The sequence below is a fragment of the Hypomesus nipponensis genome, chromosome 13 (genome assembly GCF_054491055.1).
Source record: "Hypomesus nipponensis isolate SF chromosome 13, ASM5449105v1, whole genome shotgun sequence".
Classification (NCBI taxonomy): domain Eukaryota; kingdom Metazoa; phylum Chordata; class Actinopteri; order Osmeriformes; family Osmeridae; genus Hypomesus; species Hypomesus nipponensis.
In genome coordinates, this window is record NC_140373.1 from 12,365,875 (window position 1) to 12,393,048 (window position 27,174).

At 49.9% G+C, this 27,174-nt stretch overlaps 1 protein-coding gene across 2 annotated transcripts in view; it reads left to right on the forward strand.

The window, feature by feature from the left end:
* Positions 1-249: 249 nt before the first annotated feature.
* Positions 250-27,174, forward strand: part of shisa6b (shisa family member 6b) — a 49,863-nt gene continuing 22,938 nt past the window's right edge. For both annotated transcript variants that reach the window (XM_084670780.1, XM_084670781.1), the window contains exons 1-3: positions 250-800; positions 3,045-3,205; positions 8,923-9,024. In XM_084670780.1, the coding sequence (XP_084526906.1) occupies positions 250-800; positions 3,045-3,205; positions 8,923-9,024 (814 nt within the window). The remainder of the gene's footprint in view (positions 801-3,044; positions 3,206-8,922; positions 9,025-27,174) is intronic.

Sequence of the window (27,174 nt, forward strand, 5' to 3'; positions counted from 1 at the left end):
ATGTAATCCAGTTTATTCTTAAATGGCGCAATGGGTTTCAGCGCTTCATTTAACCGCTTGCACTGAACTAATGGCGTCGTCGAAATCAATACCCACTGTTGTATCCAGTATGACAAAGGCATCTGTACTTAGGGGACTAACGGTAGCCTTAGATGCCAGGACATCTGAAGTCGCAGATGACTGAGTCCCTTCATGCACCTTTGATAGATAGCCTAGAATATTTAATAGAATTGACAAGTTAATCACACCATGGGTATACGACACCTTTTGCTCCTTCTTATATACTTGGACCCTCTGAGCGTTCTCAGTGCCACTACGGCCGGTAAAAAGGTAAAGTCGCTACCGAAGAAGATTGTCAAGCCGAAAGACGCGAACGCTACCGTGGCGGTTCCCACCGCTTCCCCGCAGAAAAATCCCCAGGTCCAGCTACCGGTCGCCAGCAACCACGATACTTGTCTGGGCTACTACGACGTCAGCGGACAATATGACAAACAGTTCGAGTGCAACAACACTGATCACCGTTACTGCTGCGGGACGTGTTTCCTGCGCTTCTGCTGTCAGTTCAAAGGGAACCGGATAGATCAGAAAGCATGCACAAACTACCACACACCGGACTGGGTGAAGACGGTTGCCCCGTCGCCTATCCCGACGGGGGAAACCTACGATCCGAGCATGGATCAGACGAACACAGCCGTCTATATCACGTGTGGGATCATTGCGTTCATCATAGTGCTCGGGGTGTCGGTGAAAGTTGCCTACGACAAAGCTACGGAGCCGCCTCAGGAGATGAACATTCATAGGTGAGTCCGAGGCATCTTCATTACAGATATCATTCCCCTGACGCAAACTGTAGCCTATGTGAAATACCATTCCATCAAACAATGAAAAAAGTCCAACGTTATTTGACTTTGGTAGACAAAACAATTATTTCTTGACTCTCCTCTGTCAATTACAATACCAAGACACTGCCCCCTATCTAAATTATGTTTTTTGTGTGTGACGGTCGAGGTTGTTCACATCATTGCATCTGTTGCAGAAGGTTCTGGATTGTGTAACGGGCTGTTCCCATAGGAACAGTGTGAATGACACCTAGGGGTCATAGGTCACGCCTCAGAACACGAGCGTCCAACCTTAACCTCCGCCACCGTACAATGAACACAAAAGCACATTGAGTGGCCCCGTGTCCACACCTCAGCGTAGAGATAGCTCTGGACCACCAGAGACACCCTCCTTATGATGTCAGGGCTGTGTGCTGTTCTCCAGGCATGTCCAGATCAGCCAGGCCTAGTCAGAGACAGCGGATAGGCTTCTGGAGGCTGGTAGACCCAGACCAGATGCTGATACACCCTAACGTCCCAGCAGTGAACGCAAAAAATCATTAACGAGACGTTCAAAGGGAAATATTAAAGTGTTTTTTTTTTTCATTCTTTCTTTTCTTTCCATGGGGCTGGCAGGTTTGTTTTAGGCGTGTGTGTGGAAAATGACACGGCAGATGCTTCATATTTTATGTAGTTTTCGTCTTTTTTTTTGGCATGCATATATATACAATCTGTTTCATTTGACGGCAGCTTTTTTTGATGGCTTAGAAGCCTGCCGTAGTCCACAGCAGCTGCACAGAACAAACAAATCTCGATCAGTCGACTCAGACAGCGTGCATCAGGGACGCTCGACACGCACCAGCACGCGTCTTTCAGCCATGTCGTCGGAGAGAACATCATGTAAGACCAGTAGAACACATCAACACCCCACCCCCAACACCGCCCCCCCGCCCCCCTACACCGGAAACCCCAACAACACATGCTCTCTCCAGTGTGTGCTGGCCGGCGGTTGGCGGTTGGCATGGGGATATTACATGAGATGCACGAGTGGCAACTGTGTGTTTCAGTGTGTTACCTCAGCTGTTTCTGCTGTGGGATAAGCCCTCAGGCCCAGCCATATTAAGGCTAGTATACATAAGTGGACTCCACATGTGGAGGAGAAAAGACAGCGTTGACGATGAAATGCTGACACGTTTTTTGGGGGTTTTGTGTTGTTCGTGTTGTTTTTTTTCTCCAAATGAAACGAGGTCTTTTGTTGTATGAATAATTCAATACGAGAGCGATCTCACAACATTGAATAATGTATTACTTAAAGGTTAAGGCATCCTTTGACTCATCCAATAGGCCAAGAACACATTCAGTGATTCAGCAAGTCACTGACAATACACAAAGTGAGGAACAAGAAGAAAAGACGGCCAAATATTTACGTTTTTTGCAAAGGTTATGCTGTTGATTCATTTATCAGGCGGAGGTTTTGAGCAGCGAGCGGCAATGCAAAAGTAATTTGATTTCCTTTTCAAATATGCTGCCATAATAAACAATAATATTTTTGCTCTTACTTTCATAAAGCCTTGTTTCCCTATTTCCTCGCCCTCTCTCTCGCTCTCTCTCCATGCTCCCCCCTCATCCCCTCAGTCACTCTATCTTCCTCTCTCTCTCTTTCTCCCCGAGGGCTTCTTACCTCAATATGCACCTGGTTTGGTCTGAAAAAAACTCACATTCAACCCAATTACAGCACATTCTCATATACTCAACATTACTCCAGTTCCAAATGAACATTTGTCATTTTTCCCAGAAATACCATCACATTCTGGATCACTTGTAACAGCATGACAACACTGTCACAGTTCATCAACGGTTGTTTGGGTGCTTGGGAGAAAAAGACAAACATCAGACGAAATTGGAATAAATTAAGTTCAGGCTCCTCTCACGAAAGAACTGCACCATGAAGTGTGAAAAAAACATGAACTACTGTGTTTTGTAGGCCCACTGTTAATCGTTTATTTCTAACATGTCACTTATCTTTGCGTGTGTGTGTGTGTGTGCGTGCCTCTGTGCGTGCGCATATGTGCGCCTGTGTGTGTGTTTGCGTGTGCGTACGTGTGTCCGTATGCATGCGTGCATGCGGGTATGCATATCCGTGTGCTCGTGTGTGTGTGTGTCCGTGTCCGTGTGTGTGTCCGTGTGTGTATGTGTGTGTGTATGTGTGTGTGTGTGTGTGCACAGAGCCCTAGCAGACATTCTGAGGCAGCAGGGACCCATCCCCATCTCCCAGTACGACTGTGAGAACTTTGCCGCGATGAACGGCTCCCCCAAGGACAACACGCCCATGAGGACCTCCTCCAAGAACCACTACACGCCGGTCCACACCTCCAAGTCCAACCACGGTAGGAGACCACGCATGCCGTCGCCGGAATGGGCTCAGCAGGTGCTCGTCACCGCACCCGAGTCTTCACAAACCCAAGCTTTATTGACAAGAAAGGCCGCCTGCAACTGATTGCTTCATTTTGGAAAACTTGTGTTGTTGGAGAGTAATGTTGGTTTTAATATGAATGGTGGCAGTGGGCTTTCTCAGGGAATGTTTAAGGCAGTTATGTGTCTTTGTGTGTGTGTGTGTGTGTGAGTGAGTCAGCTCTGACCTCACTGACAGCAGCGTAATCTTCCATGTTAACGTCCAGTAATCATCCGATTTGCGTGAGAGTGGAAGAGAGAGCTAGAGAGAGAGGATATTCTTGAGTAGCTAGCGAAGATAATTGTGGCTGTCGAGGGCAGCAGTGCGGCGGTCCCATCATCTCTGACGGGCTGGAAGCGAAAGCCCCTGATTGGCTGGCTGGGCGAATCAGCCAATGAGGACTTGATAGCTCATAGAGCCGGCACGCAGCATGATTCAGAACCTTGGATGGAACAACAGACGAGAGTGGTGAATTTGACTGGTCATGGAGAGAGGAAAAGAGATGGAGAGAAAAATGGAAAGATAGACAGCGAGAAAGATAGACAGAGAAAGGGGGGGTTAGAGAGAGATAGAGAGCGAAGCGAATGGCAAAGAAAGAGACAGACATACAGAGAGAGGGAGACCAGGGAAGAGAAGGTGTAGAGACAGAGAAAGACAGAGAAATATACCCTAGTTTTATTAAGCAATATTGACTTCAGCCTGACTTCTATCTATAATATAATTAGAGAGACAGGGAGGAGGAGACCGATAGAGGGGAAAGTCTTGAGACACAAAGATAGAGAAGATAGACAGACAACCGAGAGAGAAACAGAGGGGAAAAGACAGAGAGGGAGAGAAGTGGAGGAAAAACAGAGATAGAGAGACAGAGAGAGAGAGAAAGAGAGAAACAGTTACAGATAAGCGAGAGCGGTGGAGAGAGAGAGAGAAATAGGGAGACAGTCGAAGAAAGATGGGGAGAGCGAGAGGAAGAGAGCAGCTAGTCCATGTCTCAGGTTCCCCCTTGTTCCCTCTCCGTTGCACATCTCTGGCTGGTCTACTTCCTGTCAGCATATGCCTCTGTCTGTCGCCCCCAATTCCCTCTATCAATCTTGTTATGCTGCTGGCCCAGCCCCGGTGCTGTACAGGGGACAGGTCTAATACGCTGTCATACACACCAGACTGCCCTCACTATGACCTTGAGTGTATTTACGCACTGTCAAGCTTAAATAGTACTCTCCAGCCCCAGAACCCAGCCCTGCCCCAGCCCTAGCCCTAGCCCTAGCCCTAGCCCTAGCCCTAGCCCTAGCCCTAGCCCTAGCCCTAGCCCTAGCCCTAGCCCTAGCCCTAGCCCTAGCCCCAGCCCTAGCCCTAGCCCTAGCCCTAGCCCTAGCCCTAGCCCTAGCCCTAGCCCTAGCCCTAGCCCTAGCCCTAGCCCTAGCCCTAGCCCCAGCCCCAGCCCCAGCCCTAGCCCCAGCCCTAGCCCCAGCCCCAGCCTCAGCCCCAGTCCAAACCCAGCCCTTGCCCAGCCCCCAGTTCCAAGACCCAGCCTCAGCCCTAGCCCTCTCAGCCACCCAACCCCAGTCCCAAGCCCCACCCAAGCAGCATCCTCCCGCCCTGGGCTCGCCAGTCCTCCGGTTGTGGACGTGACCGGCCGTGACAGGCCTGGCAGAGGAGGCGGGGGTAATACGTGTGTGGAGATGGGGAGCTCCTCTCCACTAACACAATCAACTGCATGCAGAACAGAGGCGGAGAGTGAAGAGAGCACTCGCTCGCCTAGAGAAATGCATATTCATTTGTGCCCAAATGTGCAGCGGCCCCACGTTGCAGCAGTCAGTACTTCAGAGAAGTGCGACTCTCCCGATAAGAGTTCTACTTGCCGAGATTGACACTTCTGGCTTAGATCTCAGTGCGGGAGAGAGACCATTTTACATTCGCGGTTCTGCTCCTGAATCTCTTGACTGAGTTTGTGCGTGTGTGTGTCTGAGCATGTGTGTCTGAGCATGTGTGTCCATGAGTGTATGTCCAAGTGTATGAGTGTGTGAGTGTGTCTGGGGGTCTGTCTCTGACTGTGTGCGTGGATGTCTGGGTGTGTGTTTGTGTGTGAGATACAAGGACCGTATCAAACAGAACCAGAGTGCGCAAATGACATCCCGTCCCCCTTTGATCCAGGACAGAATAGAAGCAGGCGGTCACAGTAGGGTCCACAATAATCACATCCTGCCCAAACACAAGCTGTTTTTAGAAGGCGCATTCCAAAAACACACACGCCCTGATATTTATAAATTCAGGCCGCAGTCCGAAGCTGTGGCCTTGGCACATCGCTCTCGGCCTCCGCAGCGTTTCTAGAATGATACATTCCTTGACAAGAATACAAATAAAAACACAGGACAGAAGAAGAAAAAAGTCATACGGATCCCGCCCCAAAGCAAAACCGAGCAGGCAGCAGAATATGATACCAGCTCACAAGGACTAAGCTATTTTTACTCACCTCCTCTCTGTGTCGTAGAGGGATTTCTGTTTTGGGTAGTGGTTGTAAACATAGCACACCTACCTACAATAACAGAAAGACCTTGGAAAATTCTGGATCGACTCAAGTTGCGGGAATTTTCCTTTCTCATCTTCTCTGAGGGATTACGTCGGTTATAGGTGCTAATCTGTGGGAATTTGTCTAGCCATTCTGTGACATTGCTTTTACTGTGAAAACAGCTATACAAATTTGATTTGATAACGCACCCATAGCTCTCAAAGGATGTTTATTTACATGCCACAGCAAGAAGTGCTTGTTAGTCATTTATTTAAGAGGGGTCTAATGTTACCTGTTTGTCGACTGTCTTCTTAGCATACAGTCCCAAATGGAGAAGAGTATATTCAATGAGAAACCAATACATTTTCATTCTATTATTTTTTTCTACACAGTGTACTTGAAATGTACAATTTGAGTATAGTCACATATTTATTGACATTTTCGCTTCCGGCAAAATGGATAAAAGGCTTATTGCTCGGAGGAGAGAATCATATTCTGCGTTTCACTTCTCACTTCCATATTATCATGGCATCATAGTGCTGGAATCGATTACCTCATTAGAGGGTCGTCAACGGTTTCCATGTTGGAAAGGTCACTGGGACCAAAACAAACATTTATAGCCCTTATGAATAGATGGAATACAGTTCTGACAACGTGAACCTTCTAACTTTTCAACCTCCCTTTGACCTGACCACGGGACATTCTCTTAAACACATTCCTGCGTGATTATTTGTGTGTGTGTGTGTGTGTGTGTGTGTGTCTGTGTGTGTGTGAGTGTGTGTGTGTGTTGAATGGGTTTCAGTGTGTTTATCGCTCGGAGAGATCTGCACAGCATGCCTGAGTTTTGCCTGAATTACTAAACCATGATTTAATTAGTTTAATTAATATATAAATTGCCCACAGGCCCTTTGGTAATTGTATACAGTCTGCACTTTCATCCTACCAAATGTGCATCACCCTCTCACCAGGTCACTCTAAACCAGAGCAGGCCCAACATCTCTGGTTTTTGTTTTGTTTGTTTTGTTGTATTTGGATCCCCATTAGCCTCAGCATAAGCTGAAAGCTATTCTTCCTGGGGTCCTACATGGTCATCTCTGGTGACCCCAGGCCCCCCCTCCTGCCCCCAACCTGACTCCCCCCCCCCCCCTCCAGCCCCCCCCCCCCCCCGGTGCATCCCTCCCCCCTCCGTCCCCCCAGGCCCTGTGAGTCATCACCCCCATGCCCATCTGATGCCCATTGTGCTGAGCGCGTCGGCGCGTTTGAAGTCGTCCTCCAGAAGAGCACCTGACACTTCCAGCTGGCCCTCTTCCTCCTGTCCCCGGCTCCACCTCTCATTATCGTCCCTGATTATCCTCCCAGATCTCTTGACCTGTGCGTGCGTGGGCGGGAGAGACAATGTGTGAGGGGTTGCAGGTGTGCGACTGGTATTCATTCGGTGCGGCCTTAGCAAACCAAGAGCGACCGTTAATTATGGCCCACTGTACATGACGGGATGCATTCACCTCTATAAACTCTGCTCGGCTGATTTCATGAGAGTTCATGCCGTTGCCAGGTGGACAGTTCTAGAGAAAGCGTAAAGAAAGGGAGAGAGAGAGAGAGAGAGAGAGAGAGAGAGAGAAAGAGAGAGAGAGAGAGAGAGAGAGAGAGAGAAGAGAGAGAGAAAGGGAGAGAGAGAGAGAGAGAAAGGGAGAGAGGAGAGAAGAGAGAAGAGACACAAAAAAGAGAAAGAGAAAAAAGAGAAGGAGACCTGAAAAGAGAGAAAAGGTGGAAGATGGAAAGGGAGAGAGAGAGAAACAGAGAAACAAAGGTGTGAGAGATCTTAAACACACTCACTCGCGCACACACTCACGCAGACAGACAGACACACACACACTCCCAGCACCAGCGATGTGCTGTAGATGCTGTAAAGTCACCAAGGCATGTAAACGACCTCCGCCTCCTTGTGTCTGAGTTTAATCGACCTTGGAGCAGCGCGGCGCCGCTCGTCCAACCCCTTCACTTCCTCTTCCACCTCTTCCAATTCCTCTTCCTCCCCAACCCCTCCACCTCCTCTTCCTCCTTCCTCCTTCCCCACCTCTTCCTCCTCCTACTACACCACCCCCTCCCTCCCTCCCCTCCACCCTCCTTCTTCACTTCCACCTCTGCTCTACCTCCTCGACAGCAATCATCCCGTTATTCCTCCTCCCGCCCTCTTCTCGCCCAAAAAATGGCCAGGTGTTGAGAAAACGGTCGTATCATTATCAAAAGGTAGCATGAATAAAAGAAAGCATTCACCTTTCGCGCCTACTATCAAGGCCCTCAAAGCACTTCTTGAGGTGAAAGTCATGCTTTCTTTCATATCAAGGATTAGGTATTCATAGTGCGTCCAGCCATACCGCAACGAGAAGAGGGTGCTCAAGCCTCTTCACACCAGTTCAGCTTAATGAGTTGGGTGTGTGTGTGTGTGTGAGGAGAGGTTTGTCCATGTGTGTGTGTGTGTGCGTGTGTGTGTAAATGCATGTCGGTGTGTGAGGAGCGGAGTGTCACTGTGTGTGTGTGTGTGTGTGTGTGAGGAGAGGAGTGTGTGTGTGTGTGTGTGTGTGAGAAGAGGAAGGCCTGTCGCGAGGTCCGCGCGGGGAGCGATTGCTTTTCGAAGAGCTCCGTTAGCTTTCGACAATGGCGGCGATTCCAGGGACGGAGGTTCCCAGGGCTAACACCGGCAGTGTCGTGGTACGCGGACGGAATCACGACACTCGTGGAACCCGGAATGAAAAACGCCGGGTGGCCCCAACATCATTCCTCACGCTAACCTCCAGGGGAGAGAGCGCGTGAGGGATCGCACCTGGCGCCGCTTTGCGCGAACGATGGCCACCGTGTCGTTTTTCGGTTTCATTCGTTTACGGCCGGGCGAGTTAATGCCTCGGAATCGCTCGCGCTCCTCATAGATCTCGTGGGCATCTGTAGTGTTGTGTTCCAGGGATCGTGAAGGATTTGAGCGCTGACATTGTTGCTGACTCTGTTTTTGCTGCTAATGGTCATGACGCTTCAAAGGGCTTGTTCAAGGTTTTCTTATATGTGTGTGTGCGTCTGTGTTTGTGTGCGCGTGTTCTGTGTGTCTGTGTGTGTGTGCCTGTGTGTGTGTGTGTGTGCCTGTGTGTGTGTGTGTACAGGTCTCCACTACGGGAAGGAGAGTGTCCGCAGCAGTGGAGGTCACGACCTTCACAACTTCATCTCCTCCGGCTTCGTTACCTTGGGCAGAGGTCCTCAGAAAGGTAGAGAACTTGTCCTTCTGGAACTCCTTACCTAACCACCACTGAAAGACCTGACCCTTACCTCCAGACCTAACCACCACCCACAGACCTAACCACCACTTACAGACCTAACCACCACCTACAGACCTAACCACCAACTACAGACCTAACCCTCATCGACAGACCTAACCACCAACTACAGACCTAACCACCACCTACAGACCTAACCACCACCTACAGACCTAACCACCACGTACAGACCTAACCACCACCTACAGACCTAACCACCAACTACAGACCTAACCTGCACCTGGACACCTAACCATCAGTTAGATACCTAACCCTCACACCCTAACCAAACCACCCCCTACCTAGCTAACCACCACTTAGATACCTAACCATCACCTAGACACCTAACCATCACACCGAGCCAAAACGCCACCTAGACACGCAACCATCATCTGGAGACCTAACCCTCACCCTTCCCTCACACACACACACACACACACACATTCACACACACACACAGACTGACTAATGGGACTAGCAGGCCTCCTCTCACCCGCACCAGCACCCCCTCACCCCCCCCCTCTGTCTCTTCACTGTTCCATCACCCTCTCTTGCCCCCCCCCCCCCTCACCCCCCTCTGACTGTGTTCAGGTCTGTTCCACACACACACACCTCCAGTCTGATCTTGGGTCGTATCACCGTCGTGGCAACCCTGGTCCTCTCTGACGTCGACGAGACAGTTAGATCTGTGTCCTGTCTGCTCATTTACATGAACTCCCTCCCCTGCATTTAGCAATTATTGTAAATGCAGACAATATGTTAGCGCTGGTAAATGGTGTGGGGGTAGATTGACTGACCCTGGCTTCGCCCTCCCACTGAGGAGCACACACACACATGCACACACACGTAGAGATGCACACACACATACTCAAACATGCACACTCACTCACTCTCACACACACACACACACACTTGCAAACATGGATACTCACATAATCACTTACTCACACACACACACACTTGCAAACATGCATACTCACATTCACACACACACTTGCACACATGAACACGCTAACCTACACACACCACACACACACACACACACACACTCCTACAGTGTTGTGTCATTAGTTCCTGCCTGTGTTTTCCTTTGGGTAAAATGGTGATTAGTATGCGGCCATGTTGGCAGGGCGCTGATGATTCATGTCCCTCTCTTTGCCTCCACAAATCAGACGCAGTGCATGTGTCACGTCTCGCAGGCTGCACAGCAAGGTACTCCTGCCTGGAGCTCCTCAATTGAATAGAACGTTCATATGTGCATGCGTGTGGGTGTGTCTATGTGGGGGAGGTGTGTGTGTGTGCGCACAAATGTGCGTGGGTGTCTTTGTACGTGTGAGTGTCTGTGACTTGTGTGTCTGTGTATAAGTGTGTGTGTGTGTGGCTGAATGTGTGTATCTGTGTGTATGGTTACCCTGTTCCCATGCCTGGTCATGAGTGTGGGGGGTTCTACTGCATTCTAGAACTGCAAACGTTCATACGCGTCCTGATTTATACTGTGTGCTTCCTGGCTGCTGCTGTTATGTAAGCAGCCCCTGAATCGGTGTTTATCATCCTAACGACTACAGATGACCTCCATGTCCTATATGGGGTATATGTGTCTGGGGAGATTTCCACGGTGGCCAGGCCTGCGAGATCTGAAGCAGGGTTCAGAAACACTTCACATGAAGGTTACATTCACCACCATGTCACTACATAGCCAAACCTCCGGTAACCACAGTGAAGACACAAAGGTACTGTAGTAACGTAGTTCATTAGGATTTAGTGGAAGCCAGACTTGGTGCGGGGATGGTTGGATACACTTTGGATAAACACATTATAACCACGACATGCATTGGTACGAGTCAAATGAGGGTGACAGTGAAGCAGACGAAATGTGCTTTTGATGGCTTTCGACGGCCGAGACGGAGACGCTCCTCTGCAGTGGAGACGGCCGAGACGGAGAGGGGCGTCAGGTGTAATGTGCGAAGGTGTGATCGTCCTCTGTGCTTCGGTGGTTTCATCTCGGGCCGTCTCCACTGCAGAGGAGCGTCTCCGTCTCGGCCGTCTCCACTGCAGAGGAGCGTCTCCGTCTCGGCCGTCTCCACTGCAGAGGAGCGTCTCCGTCTCGGCCGTCTCCACTGCAGAGGAGCGTCTCCGTCTCGGCCGTCTCCACTGCAGAGGAGTGTCTCCGTCTCGGCCGTCTCCACTGCAGAGGAGCGTCTCCGTCTCGGCCGTCTCCACTGCAGAGGAGCGTCTCCGTCTCGGCCGTCTCCACTGCAGAGGAGCGTCTCCGTCTCGGCCGTCTCCACTGCAGAGGAGCGTCTCCGTCTCGGCCGTCTCCACTGCAGAGGAGCGTCTCCGTCTCTGGCTCTCTCTGTTTGCTCATGAAGGAAGCATCGCCTTAATGTTTACACGGAATTAGCTGTTTTCGTCTTTGCTTTTCCTTTCGCTGGGTTTCTATTTGATTCCCCGGTGGGGGGAAGGGGGGCACAGAGGGATTCACATCCAGAACGGAAGAAAGCATGCCTTTGTAGTTCCCCTTAGTGAAATGCGAGTAATGAGAACGACTGGTTGGTTTTAGTGACTGTGGATTCTTCTTCTCTCCACACTCCACCCCCCCTCCCCCTCCTCTCTCTATCTCTTTCTCTCTCCTCCTCCCTCTTTCTCTCATTCTCCCCCTCTCTATCTCTCACTCACCCCCTTACCCCCTCACCCCCCCCCTCTCCCTCTCCAATTCTCTCCAAATCTCTTGTACTCACTCTGTCTCTCATTCTCTCTCCCTCTCTATCCCCCCTCTCTCCTCTGCCCCCTTCCCTCTCTCTCTCTCTCTTTCTCTCTCTCTCTCTCTCTCTCTCTCTCTCTCTCTCTCTCTCTCTCTCTCTCTCTCTCTCTCTCTCTCTCTCTCCTTCTCGCTCTCTCTCACTGTGACTGTCTCTCTCCCATGTGTGTTCATGTCAGTCTGCATGGGGTCTGGTCTGGTATCCGGCCCAGTCAGATCTGTGGTGTGTAACAGCGGTCGTCTTTCATGCTATTCTGCAGAGCAAAACAAACACATAGAGACTGGATGGTTCTGACCAATGAGAACAGCTCGGACCAGGACCAATAAGAAAAGGTCTGGCCAGGACAAATCAGAACAGAAAAAAATATATATCTTTACCATTCTGTTTGCTTCCTCATCAACATTCTTTATATCTTTAATATTCTCTCTCTTTTTCTTTGCCTCTCTCTCTTTCTTTCTATTCTATTCAATTTCCTTCTTTCTCTGTCACCCCCTTCTTTCTCTCTCATTCTCTCTCTCTTTCTTTTCCTTTCTCTTGATCCCTTTATCTCTCACACTCTCCACCTCTTCCATTTTCTTTCTACCTCCGCCATTCTCCCTCCCTCCCTCCCTCCCTCCCTCCCTCCCTCCCTCCCTCCCTCCCTCCCTCCCTCCCTCCCTCCCTCCCTCCCTCCCTCCCTCCCTCCCTCCCTCCCTCCCTCCCTCCCTCCCTCCCTCCCTCCCTCCCTCCCTCCCTCCCTCCCTCCCTCCCTCCCCGTGCTGTGATTCATCAGCCCCAGAGACAGATATCAAGGTTTGAATAACAGGATCGATGCTCTGCTTGTCCCTGGGTTACTCTTGGAAGAACGCTTCCATTCGACCCCACTCCTAACATCAGTCAGTACATCAGTACAGTCACTGCAGGGTTCTATTAAGCAGTGAAGAGGACAGCGGTCGATTTACCCGACCCAGTTCTCACCGGTTCTGGTTCCGTTACGCAGTCTCCCTGTACCACCTCAGAGACCCGTTGTCCAATGGGATTTGGCTGGAGCTGAGACGTGGGATTGGTTCATGAGATGAGTCGTTACAAGTGGTTATAAGGCTCCACTCCCTTCCTCTGATACAGTACCAGATTCACAGTGCTCATGTCTTCAAGTGTAACTGTGTGAGGGATGGCTGGCTCGTTTTCTCTTTAGCAAATGGAGCCTGTTTGTGTCAACTAGATGATCAAAGCAGGTCATTCAGAGTTGGGAACCAGCTCTCTGAAGAGCAGCGCTGTCCAATCAGAGCAGGTTATTCAGAGTGGGGATCCAGCTCCCTGAGCTGTTGTGGAGTGAACGTCTGTTTGGGAAGTTAATTACAGGACAGAGCGTGCGCTCGAATGGTTCCCCTGGGCCGAGTGACTGTGTGTGTGTGTGTTTGGTTTGGACCCCTGGGGAGCCTGGCTAAGGTCAGAGGGCTTTGTGCTGAGCTGTGGACCAGCTGGATGCTGCACATCTGTCTACCAGGGTTCAAAACAAGCCTGTCCCCACCACCCCTCTCTGGAGTTCACTCCTGCTCTATTCTGTAACCTTTACGCGGGAGGACACCAAGTACAAAATCAACGTTTCTCTGTGTTTACCCGTCGCAGGCTTCTGTTACAGTTCTGTGGGAGCTGATGCAGAACGGCGTGTTTTATTCCGAGTGGTGAGTCTGTAAGGGCTGTAGTCTGTGTGTGTGTGGTTGCCAGGGAGTGTGTGTGCGAGTGTGTGTGTGGTTGCCAGGGAGTGTGTGTGTGGCTTTCAGGAGGCTTCAGCTGACTCTCGGGGTGGCGTGTTCTGGTGCGCAGTAATATAAGCCTGTACCGACTAGGTAAACACGAGGCAGCTACTTTTTGTGCACTGTGTCCTCCCATGTACGAAAGGAGAGGGCGTCAAGCACACCGAGACAATCAGGAAGAGCTGTGCGTCACTGAGGCGTCTGCTATTGCTCGGGCAATTTTTTAACGAGCCAATGAGGGCCATCGTGGAGGAGATCTGGAGGAGAGAGGAGTCACGTCGGCTGAGTCATATGGTGAGGGTGAGAGAGGGTGGCCCCTCTCTCGACCGGCTCCTCATGAAAACACGATTCAACCTCGGTTGAAGATGAACCCCAGAAGGAGAGAGAGAGGGGAGGGGATGGGGTTTTTTCTGTGTGAGAGAGGGATCAAGAGGGATGAAGAGGGAGAGAGATGGAGAGAGAGAGCCAGAGACAGTGAGAGAGCGAGAGATAGAGACTGTGTGTTAGAAGGAGGGAAGGAGGGAGGGAGGATGAGAGAGAGAAAGTGAAGCAGAGAGAAAGACAGAAAAAAAGAGGGTTGGAGAGAGGGAGGGAGAAAAGAGAGAGAGAAATGGAGGGAGAGAGAGAAAGACAGAAAGAGAGGTAGAGAGAGGGAGCAGAGATATGAGACAAGGATGTAGTGAGTGTGTGTGAGAGAGAGAAAGAATAAAAAAGGATGAAGAGGGAGAGAGAGGATCTCTAGTTTCCGCACACACACACGCACACACACAAATCCACCATGGCTTCTGGTAAACCAAAGAAAAAAATATATCTTGTGTCATAAATATATCTGTCTCTCCAGTGTTGTTATAGTCTCTGGTTTGACAAACAGTTTGCACACAGAATGTATTTTTTTGCATTCACATTTTTGGGACTTTGCGTGATAGTGCTACAAAAACCCTCAGTCTGGCTGTGAGGAGACAGGTGTAGTGTAAGGGTAGTTGACCATCTGTTCTCTGTGTGATCTCTTCTGGCTCCTGCTCTTGGGAATGTCTGTCCGGACGTTAGCTTTTAGCGATAGCTCAACTCCTGTCTCCTTCGCCATCTGCCTGCGCCTCTGTGATGCCACATTCCTCTCTGCCTCACCGTGCCTGGCTTGTTGGCCGACACTTTCATAGAAAATTGAGTTTGTGGATTCTGTTTTTGTGTGTTTGGGGGGGGGGGGAGTTGGGAGGTGGAGGTGGCAGGCAGTCTTGGGGGGGGAACTGGGGAAGAGGGGGCTGGGGGGGGGGGGGTCCTTTCGGACAGATCTGCTGCAGCTAGCTTTGTACGGTGTATTCTTTACGGTCTTTGAGGCTGTGCGGTTGGCACATCAAAGCCACATTACTTGGTTGGAGAGTCTCTTTCTCTACGTCTGTGCGCCTGAATCCCCCAAAATACCCAACAACCTGTCTGAAGTCACGTTGGTTAGGAGGATGAAAAGATTGCCATGAAAGAATTCACGCGGGAAAGCGACGCAGGAGGGAACCTTGGCATTAAACTGTCTGCATGGTCAACGTGCTTCCTGCTTTTTAGAAACCGCTGACAGCCACAGAGAGAGACAGAAGACTGTGGGCTGGGCTATGAATCACTGTCACATTTGAGCAGCGAGTCTTCTAAAGGAGGCCCCAGACAGCGTTCACGCTACTGAGAACATTGGGAGAAGCGCTCGTCACCACGTCGCTGACTGGAGAGAGAACCCCCCCACTTCCTTCCTCACCTTCGGTAATCACCTAGCTCGGGAACCGGACCAATCTTCCAGCTCGCTGTTCATTCGCTCAGGCAGATGTGCATGGCCACCCTCCCATTCTAAAAGATTCCCCTCCGACGTGAAAAGTGCCGGGCCAATCACAACCGTCCGTGATAGCCGGATAAGGGGCTAAATACGATGACAGAACAGAGGAGGGTCGTTGAGGCATTTTCATTAAACAACCAAGACCAAACATGGTTCTGATTGGTTGTATCTATCAAATTGGATCTAATTGGATCCAGAGGTATTTGGGTCTGTGCCTGTTGATAACGCCCCTTGGAAATGTAAAATGGAACTGAGGTTCCAGACTAAAACAAATTTGCAAATGGGTCTGGCGATGCCAGGTTGGTGATTACCATGCTCCGCTTCAGTCGCAGGTTTGATTGACAGCTGGCATGCAAATGCCTATATATTTCGATATATTTTGATAAAGGATATTCAAATTCTGCTAACAGACTTTTATTGGTTGAATGAACTCATTTTAATTATTTTTGTCATGTGTCAGTCTACTTGATAGGACATAGAGCCAGAGCGTAGCATTTTGAATTCCAGTAATTACTTCAGACAATGCCTCAGTCCTCACACCAGTTCCTTCAAAAGTCATTAGCGAGCTAAGCCTAGATTTTTATTCCGTGTTGGGATGGGCTCAAATAAAGAAAAAAAAAATTTGTGGCAGTGAATGATTGTTTTTGACAATCCAACTTGTCTGAAATGATTGACGTTGTCACACAGTCAGTTAAGTGAATGGGGATTCCAACTACATCACTGGAACTTTCTCTACAGTTAACAGCTTTGCAACAAATTACCCCTCTGAACTAATAAACCTTAACTTGACCTTGACAGCAACGAAAGTGAACAGTTTAAAGGTGGACTTACTAAGAAGGTCCAAAGGTGGATGAAGAGAGAGAAGAGGCGAGAGAAAGGCGAAGAAAGAGGAGAGGAAAAAGAGGTGAGGTGAGAGAAACTGTCCTCTTCTCTCCTCCTCACCAACAGCTGCTTCATGCCCACTCGTGTCCACTCATGGTTTTTCACTGACGGCTTTTCATGACCACCAGTTTTGGGAACTTCACCAGGAAACTCCCACGGCCGGGGATCCCAGCCGCTCCTGCGGGCGTGTGAGTGAGACCTGGCTGAGCAACACCATACTGTCTCAACACAGCCAAAATCACCGGGCTGATGGTGCGTCACGCCCAAACATCCCCCTCCAGAGAATCATTTGCAGGCGTCGTCACGGCAATGCGCCAAAACAACAACAACAACAAACAGGAAGTAACTACTCCCACGGTGCGCAAAATAGATCACGAAGACGCGCGAGCGCACCGACACACACACGAGAGCAGGTTCCACACACACACCCTACAGAGCTTATTTTCTTTCATCTCAGTGACACATAGTGTTTAAATGTCAAGCCAGTCAGTCCTGGTCCAGTGGCCAAGCTCCCTCCCTCCCTCCCTCCCTCCCTCCCTCCCTCCCTCCCTCCCTCCCTCCCTCCCTCCCTCCCTCCCTCCCTCCCTCCCTCCCTCCCTCCCTGCCTCCCTCCCTCCCTCCCTCCCTCCCTCCCTCCCTCCCTCCCTCCCTCCCTCCCTCCCTCCTCTCCTCTCCTGCCCCCCTCTCCCTCTTCTCCCCCTCAGGCTCTGCATTCACACACAACTTTAAATCGACCGCATACAACTTTCAGATTCCCTCCTAACAGATTCCCCAGAGCCTGTGTGTTGTTCTTCCACCCCAGTAGAGAGAAGGACTCTACCTGCCTGAAAACAGAGCCTCAATTGCCCATCAACGTGGACACAGTCAAAGTAGCTTGTCCACTTTGGCCGGATGACTATTTGTTTTGATTGAAGGCGCAGCCCTTGGGGGTTACAGTAGCTGGATGATATCGGTGGTCCGCATCTGTGATGTGGCATCCCTGACCTTGCGGTGAATGGTGCGCCCCTCAGAATAGCCAATCAGGAGGAGCTAATAAGGTTCCTTGCAAGAGCAGCAGGTTCAGGCCTCTCATTAGCAGCTTCCGACATCAGGACAGATGTATTTTTTCGCCCCTCAATTAAGGCGAGGCGAGCAGACGACTCCATCCCTCCAAGGTGCGGCTGTTCTCTCCTCTGAATATGCAGGAGGGGGGCGCCGGGGAGGGGGCATGGGGGGTAGGGGTGGAGGCCTCTATGGGGGGGCACAACGGACGTGTTAATTGGGAGGTGGCATAACTTAGTTGGCAAGTGTGCATACAGGAGGGGAGGGAAGAGAAGAGAAAAGAAAAGAAGAGAGAAGAGAGGAGGAGGGAGGAGAGGAGCGAAGAAGAGACCTCGTGCATCCCAGCATTTCTGCCACCTCGCGGTTTTAATCAGCCGCCGAAAACACGCGAGCCACGTCTTCCTACGCGTAAGGAGTCGTCGGCTCGGGAACAGCTCTCCGTTTCATTCACGTCACATCTCCATTTGGAGATCAAACGCGCATCGTCCGACGCGTCCGTGGCCGCCGAGGGAAGACGAGACACAAACTCCACCTCCACCTTCTGCCTGCGTTGATCTGAAGCAGCAGCGGTGGCACAACGTGTTCAGGTCAATGAAGAACGGCTCCTCCGCACTTCTTCACAAAGCTCTGGGGTATTCCCAGATTCATCGGCGCAAGCAGCTACAGTGCAGTCAATTACGTGGGCCGCGAGATGTCGGGCCGGGGAAAGGAAAGAGACAGGTGAACGCCAAGGCCTCTTATCGCTGTCCTTCTGTTGTGGCGGCTTTGAAACAGGTGGGGCTATTTGTCTGGAAGCGAGACACGCTGGAGGGAGAAAACCAGGCTTTTATCTGTAACACAGAGAGAAATGAAGAGAGAGAGAGAGAGAGAGAGAGAGAGAGAGAGAGGAGGAGGAGGAGAGGGAATATGAGAGGGAGAGATTCAGAGTAGGGGACAGGCTGACAGGAACTGGAAAGACAACAGGGAGAAAGAACTCGATGAAAGAAATTGAAGAGAGAGAGAAATGAAAGGGAGCGAGAAAGAGGGTGAGAGAGACAAAGAGAGGGAGAGAGAGAGAGAGAAATGAAAGGGAGCGAGAAAGAGGGTGAGAGAGACAAAGAGAGGGAGAGAGAGAGAGAGAAATGAAAGGGAGCGAGAAAGAGGGTGAGAGAGACAAAGAGAGGGAGAGAGAGAGAGAGAAATGAAAGGGAGCGAGAAAGAGAGTGAGAGAGACAAAGAGAGGGAGAGAGATAGAGAGAGAGAAAAAGAGAGGGAGGGGACTTGCTGTGAGGAGATTGGAACAACGGGCAGGCAGGAAGGCAGAGCTGCTGTGATGTTTGCTTGGGCAGGGTAGGCTAGCGTCCTCTAATGTGCAGCATCAATCAGGGATGTTCGTCGCAGCGCAGCATGGCAACTTTTATCGGCGCTCATTAAAGTAAGTGCAGATATTTTATGCATCGGTTGAAACGCGAGGAGTTTTTCATGGTAATTTCTCTCTTCTTCAAGATTTGTTATTCGTCATCTTTTGAGCAAGCCGGTTGCCAGGGTCGAGAAAACGTGCAGGGGAAGAGTTTGCTGAAACATCACATCTTCTGGAGGATTCTGCCTCCGTTTATTGGAGCGAACCTCTGGAGTTTTACAAATCCTGTTACACGTGATCCTAAGGCCTTCTAATTCCCTCCCTTTTGCTCTTTTGTTGAACAAGAATCTTCATGAGTGACGTCTTAACAGGAGGGTAGAATAACTTTGCGCGATGCTCGTTTTTCGAGTAGAACCGCGTCTGTCTGAATCTTACATTTTGACGGGGACGGGAACAAGGGATGGGGAATATTTGGAGTTTGGTGCTCTCGCTCTGAAAGAGGAAGTGAAGGAGTTAGGAACGTGTTGTCTCTCCTTCTCCAGCCGATGCCCTGGAGAGAGTCCCTCTATGGGAACACGTCTTCTCATTTGACCCACTCTTGTCTTCTCTCACTCTTCCTCCATCCCTCTCTCTCTCCAACTCTCTCTCGTGTTCTCCATCCAAGCCGGGTCCCCGATTCCCCCGAAACGCCGGCGCCTGTGAAATGAAATGAACCCGTGAACTCTGCACAAACGTGACTCCCCGGAAGAGCCGAGGCTCTCCTACGAGAATACATTAGCAGATGAAAGCGGGTTGGCGTCGAAAGCAGCATTGTGTTCTGGGTTCGCTCCCAGCCTTTGAATTTCAAAGCATTGCGCCACACCATGGGGACTTCTCTCTGTACAGGCTTGGGAAAATACAATCCCATGTTTAGTCTTAATTGATTTCTTTTTATGATCGTACGTAAAGAAAGAACATTCGTCCTCATTAGACATTGCAGTGTTGATCTGAGATTAGTTAATCCACTGCTAATAGGAGAGTGTATCTTTTTAATCCAAAGACCTTTTCTCCCCCTCGATGGTTCCATTACTACCCATTACAATTTCAAAATAGGTCCAAGGGGCCGTCCTTCATTTCAGATGGTCAGGAATACCACTCAGCTTGCTTTCAGCTTTCACCAAATTGTTGATGAAAACCGCAGTGTTTTGATGTCGGGATTGACCTGGCAATCATTTTCAGCTGAGCTGAAGTTCTGCACAACAGGCCCAGTCAGCACATGCCGACCCCCTCACAGGAGGGTTTCAGTAAGTCCTGAAACACCTGGGACACAGAGATACAGTATCTAGTGAACCTAACTTACCTTTCCGCACATCACAAGCTAATCTCTGCGCAGAGTAACAGGCTGCATACAGAGCAGCGGCGACCTTGACGTGACGATCAGCTGCACTGCCAGGAGAAGGGAAAAAACGGCAATTAGACACATTCACCTGAATCAGTTTGGAAAGGCGTTTTAAGGACGTTTCCTGAAGCTCTCTGACTCTGAGCTTGCTGTGGGGATGTGGAGGTGGTGTTGGAGGTGGATAGACAGGGGGGGGGGTGTGGTGGAGGTACAGAGAAGAGAAGGAGGGGTGGAGGTGGAGATAAGAGAAGAGAAGGAGGGATGTGGTGGAGGTGGAGAGAAGAGAAGAGAAGGAGGGATGTGGAGTAGAGCTGACCTCCTGTGCTGTACTATACCAGAACCCCTGCAAGGCAAAGTCCCATTCTCATCTGTAATCTATTATTCATAGGGGAGAAGGCAGAGACGAGGACTGGGAAAGGAAGATAATCCCCCACCCCCAGACCCACTCTCCCTTACACCCCTCCACTCTCCCATTCCTCACCATCTATTGTGTTGAAACACAAATGGAATGATTGCCTTTTGTTGTGCGAGGATATTTTCTATTCTGCGTGGAATTTGAAAAAACAGGCTTGCCATTCCGAGCACTGCAGCCCGCAGTCTGCAGACGATATCGGGCAAATAACACGAAGGATCAAATTAAAATGTATCATCTTCAGCTGGGGCACCATCTCCAAATCTATTTCCTGAAGATTAATAATTTAAAGGGCAGATGATTTCAAACCTGTTCTGTGTGGGTGTTTGTGTGTGTACCCCCTCTGTTAGCTGAAAAAAATAATTTAGCAAAAAGCATTTAGTTCGAATCTGCAGTTGGAGGTTCAGATCTCTACCAGTGCCCTGATGTTGATCTTCAGCATACAGAGACCCCGTACCTCAATAACACGAGCAGTGTAGATGGAGAAAACTGAAATAAACGGCCTCAACCACAAACCAGCTTCAACGAAATTTCCGACTACGGCATATAAAACAGATCTTTAGAATTCCCGGTGGATCTTGCTCGCTTAGTAACTTAACAACTCAGTAATCTCACGTCCTCTGATGCTTGGAAGCCGTGCAGATGGATGGTTCCTGCCAGGCGCTTCTTTGTGCAAAGGAACAGGACAGTAAACCAATGATCAACAGCTCGTCTAAATCATCCAATCAGCAAACAGACATGTTTTTCATCTTAGCAGTATCAGTCAGGCAGTGAGGCAAACAGGCGGTGAGGCAGGTAGAGTGCATCGCAGCATCTTAATGTCCCTCCGCGGTTCCTCCAGCAGCTAGCCAGGGAGAATCCCCCCCCCCCCAACCCACACACACGCAACCTCGCACTCTGGGCTGAAAATCACGCAGAGGAGTGTAAATATGTGAGGGGCGCGGCACACCGTGTCACAGGACGTGCTCTCGCATCTGCTGCCCCGGTAAAGGGGGGGGGCGGCGAGGGGGAGGACGGAGAGTGGAGGCGGTTCGAGATCGGAGGGGGACGGGCGGTAGGACGTCTGGCGCGGGCCGTCTGCGAACCACCCCACCCCTCCGTTCCATCCCTGCCCTCCGCGTCATCGAGGGGGGGCCCTCTCATCCCTCACCTAACCAGGGGAGCAAATCGTTTGCACGTCGTCGTCAGCAACCCGGCGCCCGTCTCCACTCCCTCACAACCTGATCTGGTGAACCTGTCTGGAGGCCCCCTGAGTGATGGCTGACTGGCAGGGGCTGCCTCTGCTCAGTCCCACTCCACAGACCTCGGGTTAATAGACAAGGGGTTGAGCCTCTGTAATTGAAGGCCCTGTTCAATAGCGATAAATAATGAAGCTTCTCTGGGGGCCATTAGGGCAGGGCAGGCTGCGGGGCAGGGACATGTGTGTGTGTGTGTGTGTGTATGGTGCCATACATTACATCTGCCTGGTAACTTCCCATTGAGTGAAGCTTGGGGGGAATGGGATACTTAGGAGGGTGACGGTGCAGAGGGGGGTCACACACACACCAATACACACGTTGACAGATATACACTCACATATGCACGCACACACTGACAAGCAGTCATCTCACACAAACACACAAAGCAATCGTTTTTTTCCTTTCGACAGAATGTTCTCCCTAGTTCTCAGTTTCTCCCAAGGCCTGTAAAATCACATGGTTGGGGTTAGTGTTGGGTACATCCAGTACCCTGCACAGCCCAGAGTACTAGACACCCTAGCACAGAACAAAACATGATCTTCCAGTTAGAAAGCATTGAGTGAATGCGAGAGGACGCCAGACCTGACAGTTATGGGTATTCAATTCTCCTCCCAACTGTATGTGTGTGTTTGTGTGTTTGTGTGTGTGCGGAGGGGGGTCGTCATGTCTCAATTAGCTCAGAGTGTGGCATACTGTAGAGCCTGGCCTAATACCTGGGGGACAGTAGGACCCAGCGCTGACGTACAGAGACAGGCGTCACTGACAGCAGCCGGAGCAGAGATGTACCCCCCCCAAGCGGGCCCTGGATGACAAGAGTGGAGGAATGATTCCCCGAGGGGGAGGAAGAGAGGAAGGGAAGAGAGGGATGTAGCTCGAGGGAGGATTCCTTTAATGCACTCAGAAGGATCCATATAGTATTGGGTCTACATTCTGGCGATTGCAGGGCCTCGGTGTGGAGAGGCTGACGTAGTTCTATGTGTCACACCCGTGTTTTGTTTTTCTCACTCCCTCTATATATTTTCTCATTTTCTCTCTCTGTCGTTATTTTTCTGTTCTCTGTCCCTCTCTAGCCCTATCTCCCACATGCACTCTCTCTCTGTCTCTCTCTCTCTCTCTTTCTCTCTCTCTCCCTCTGTCTATAAAGATATAGTTTGACAGGATTGGTTGCTGGCTGTGTGGAGTCCTGCAGCCTGTCCCTGAGGGTAGCTAGCAGTGACCAGATAAGAATGTTCCAGAGACCCTAAACAGACACTGAGATGTCACACTTACTGTGCTTGTGTGGCTTGTTTGCCAAGTTGTGAGAGTCTATTTGTGTGATATGTGTGTGTGCGTGTGTGGGTATGCGTGTGTGTATGAGTATGAGTATGTGGGTGTCTTTGTGCTAGTGCATGTGAGTGTCTGGGCATCGTATGTGTGTGTGAGTGACAGTGAGCAAGGGGTGAATGGGTTTGTGTGAGTGAGAGTGTACATGAGTGTGTGTGTATGTGTGAGTGAGTGAGTGAGGGGAGAGAGAGTGAGTGAATGAGTGAGTATGCGAGCGAGCGGAGAGAGAGACAGAGTGAACGTTCTGAAGAAGACAGTGATGGATCATCACAACTTCCCCATCTCTCGGATCCAGCCATCACTGCTCCTGCTGGCGGCCATCAGACAGCCCAAACAGACAGCCCCATTCCTGAGCTCTTATTGGACGCCCAGCTCGGGCTGACATGGGCAACGGAGCTCAAACCCCAGCAGTAGTGCAGTGCAGGTGCACATTCCTAAACCCCCATCGACCAAATTCACCCCCCCCCCGGAAAGCCCCGGAAGGCCCCGGAAAAGCCTTCTTCTCAGTCAGTCCTCTACTATGAACACTAAGCTGACTCCCTTTGCACCAAACGCATGCTTGAAAGCTCGCGGCCCCTCCGAGACGCCGCCGGGATGTTGTGACGTTGTGCGGCGCTCTTGTCGAAGCAGGCCCATGGAGACTCGCGCTGGACGCCAAAGCGCCTGGTCCACTCGGGGCGGCGTCATCCCCAGATGTGGGGTTGTTGTCGCCGGCCTGCCGACGCACATCCCTTCCCTACCCGGGCTTTTAACGGCGCTGCGTGCGTATGTGTCTGTTTTGAGCAGAGCTCCGCACGATGCCGAGAGCAGCCTGGAGTTAAATGGGTTTCTCGCTTGCCCTGCCTTCTCCTGTATTTCTCATTTCACGGACGCGGCATTGATCGGCCTCCTGAATGCGCTGTCCGTGCCGACCCGAACAGCTCTATCAATATCGCATCAGGGCTCTTTCTAAACAGGGGCCTGCTCGCATCTCTCCGCCAGGCTGAGACAGATGGAATAGAATGCAGAGAGATATTAATTCCCGGGGCGGTGGCGTCACATGGTGTCTGATCCCGTCTCTAATGCTCGCTGATTTCTCCGAAGCTCAGACGAGAGGTCGACGAAAAGGTGATTCAGCGAGGCGAGGGTTTTAGTTGTTCTCAGGGTGAAGAGTGAAGATTGGGTGGAGATAATGTGCCCACTCTCCTCTCGGCAAAAGTGGATTTTACATTATTTAAAACCCTACATTAGCTTGAATTGGTGTGCACAGATTGCATAAATTTGTAATGTGCGGTGATAAGTATTCTGTATTTCATTTTCCAGCTGCCATTTGACAACTCCTCTAACTAAAAAAGAATTAACCGAGAAAGTTGCTGAATGTTGTCGTGGTTAAATGGAAGTTCCCAAGATATCACACGTTTAATTACTTCCTCTTAACACACCTCACCACGATGTCTAGATTGCTAAGTAAATGTGGTCTTGAAAGTTAGTATACAAGTAAAGTAGCTTTTTCACACCATGGGAAAATAACTGAATCTGGGAAGTAAGTTTTTTTCAAACCATTGCTGGTTTATCTGGCAGATAGAGCAATCTAGGGAAGCATGAAAGCATTAAATTAAACCGGGAGGAATCAGTCATGCAGCTGTTGCAAAGCCCCTGGGAAATGTAGTCAAAAATGGAAAGTGTTTCTGGGGGATGATATCTGTGTGCTGGCAGCTCAATGACTACAAGCATGTTAGCTAGCTCATTAGCCTGTTAGCAAGAACTGCTTCTAAAGGCCCTGGTGAGTTTGCCTCAAAGCAGCAGTGCGGCTACGCTATCTAGCTTTTAATTAATGCCCCAAAAAAGATGATCTCAAAATCCACAATGTGCATTGTTATGGCATGCAGCTGAAACAGCTTGTGATTAACGTGCAATAAGGGCCTTTGAACAACTTAACGCAATGCTAATTCCCTGCAAAATCGGATGTTTTGATTCGTCATTGAGGCAAGAGGACTAACCAAGGGCATGGTCTATTTCTGAGAGGGCTCAATAGAAATGACTCATTCTGCTCTAAGGGGAAACAGGAAAGCAACAATATCAATCACCTGGGGGCAGACGTTGATTCGACATTTGGAGTGCTCATTTTGATTAATAATTATAATTGTTTTCAGAGTACAGGGCTAGGGCTAGCCAGGTTTCCAACCATTGCAGGAGTATGTGATTGATAAAGATTTCATTGAATGAAGGAGGAAGCAAGAAGCAAAACAGGTCTTTTGTGTAATCGTTCTTTGAAATGACTTTCCCCTAATAATTTAATAGGGCATAACTAATGCACTGTAATACGTTTTAATTGAATTTGACCATGCAGTTTAACTATAGTAGATATTCAGCATAATGACCTATTCACTGAACGCCATCCTAACAGACACTGAAACTTCTACAAGACTGCTTTTAAAAAGTCATTTTCCTTTAAACCGTCCAGGGTGATCTTTCCAAAGTGCCAATGTGATGTCGATGGTGGGGATTTGGATTGTGTTGTCAGTCAGGAACAACAGAAAAGTGATTCAGAGTTTGGAGGCCTGTCTTTCCTGGCTCCCTTACCGTGTTAGTTAATTGAACCATAAAACATACACCTTATTAACTTGCAGCCGTATCAAATCATAGCCCCATTCTATGAATTGTACTAAATTGCTGTTCCAAACAGGACAATGCCTTTCCGTCTCCATGTGTAATTGTTTAATGCACTGGACATTATTATCCAGCAACAAAATGAAATTGCTTGATACTTGTTTAATGGGGGGTTTGACACAAGCTGTTGTACAAGAATGCAACCCGTGAAAGCAAAACTGTCTGACAGTAGTAGTATCGTGGCTCCGTGCTATCAAGTCATGCAGTCAAGGTTATTTGTTCAGCGGCCTGAGACGAAAAGCCAACTCCAGCCCTCCATAGATAAGCCCCGCCCCTCCATAGATAAGCCCCGCCCCTCCACAGATAAGCCCCACCTCTCCGGAGGCTGCCGCAGCAGAACGGAGCACATTCTAACTCTCCTTCCCTCCTCCGTCAAAGGAGAAGAAACCGGAATCAACGCAATAACAACTTACACATCCAACACTCTATACATTTTCATAAACACTTTCCCGACCGGTTTTACATACGTCCAGTTTTCAGCAACTGGCCCTCCCCCTGTTCCCTCTCCTCCTCCTCCATTTCCAAACCATTTGATTGATAGCTATGCACATAATCCATTATGGCGGTCCCATTGATTGAGACTGGCAATCACAGATCAGTGGCGAGCCAGCCGGCGCTACCGAGTGGGTCTGTCCGCTGAGACTGGTCTCTCACACAGAGCCAGGCCCAGATGTCAGCCTGCAGCCTACTAATCACCACGCCACAGTGAGTAATGGCTATGAAAGCAATCACTGGGGGAATGCATCATCTCCCCTGCCTCGCCATACATCAACCTGGCTCCTTCTCATTTGACTGAATGCATTTCAATGTGAAATATGACGCCTTGTCGAAGGGAGAGAAAGAGAGAGAGGAAGGGAGGGAGAAGGAGAGAGAGAGAGCTCCGGGTGGCGGTGGAGTTCTGGTCAGTAGTGATAATTAAGTGTGCTCAGAAACAGACTATTGTATTTCATTTGATGGCAGATGTGTGGTGTGTGTGAGTTGGGGGGGGGGGGGGTTGTTTGCCTTGGTGTCATGCCTTCTGTGATATAGTCTAATTTGCTATCAATTACATTAAATTCCACTACCAAATGGTCAATGTATTAATATCCCTTCACAATACAATGGCATATGCATGAGCGCATTATCAAATGCTTCCGTTTCACTGTGACAGAAAATCATTTGCAGCAGGGAAATATTTACTCGGAAGGAGCATTGACAACGGTCCTTGATGAACCGTTCAACTGCGGCATCACATTACCATCGCTGAGGAGAGCGCAGGCAGGAGACCGTCTGGTGTCATTGTTTACACTATCAAAAGTTGTTTGTGTCACAGTTTGGGACGTGTAAATGTTTGTTTCCCCACAGTGGGGTTTCTCAGTGGTGGAAGAGATGCACCATTTCGTTGAAACCGCAGGAATCCTGTCCTCTAGCCACTCCCTGTCAGCTCAAGTTTTCCGCAACTCGGTTCCTTTCCCCGTGACCTGTTTCTCCCCTCCTCCAGGCAATTCTTTCTCACTTCTTTCACTAGACTAAAATGTGCATTTGCCACTGTG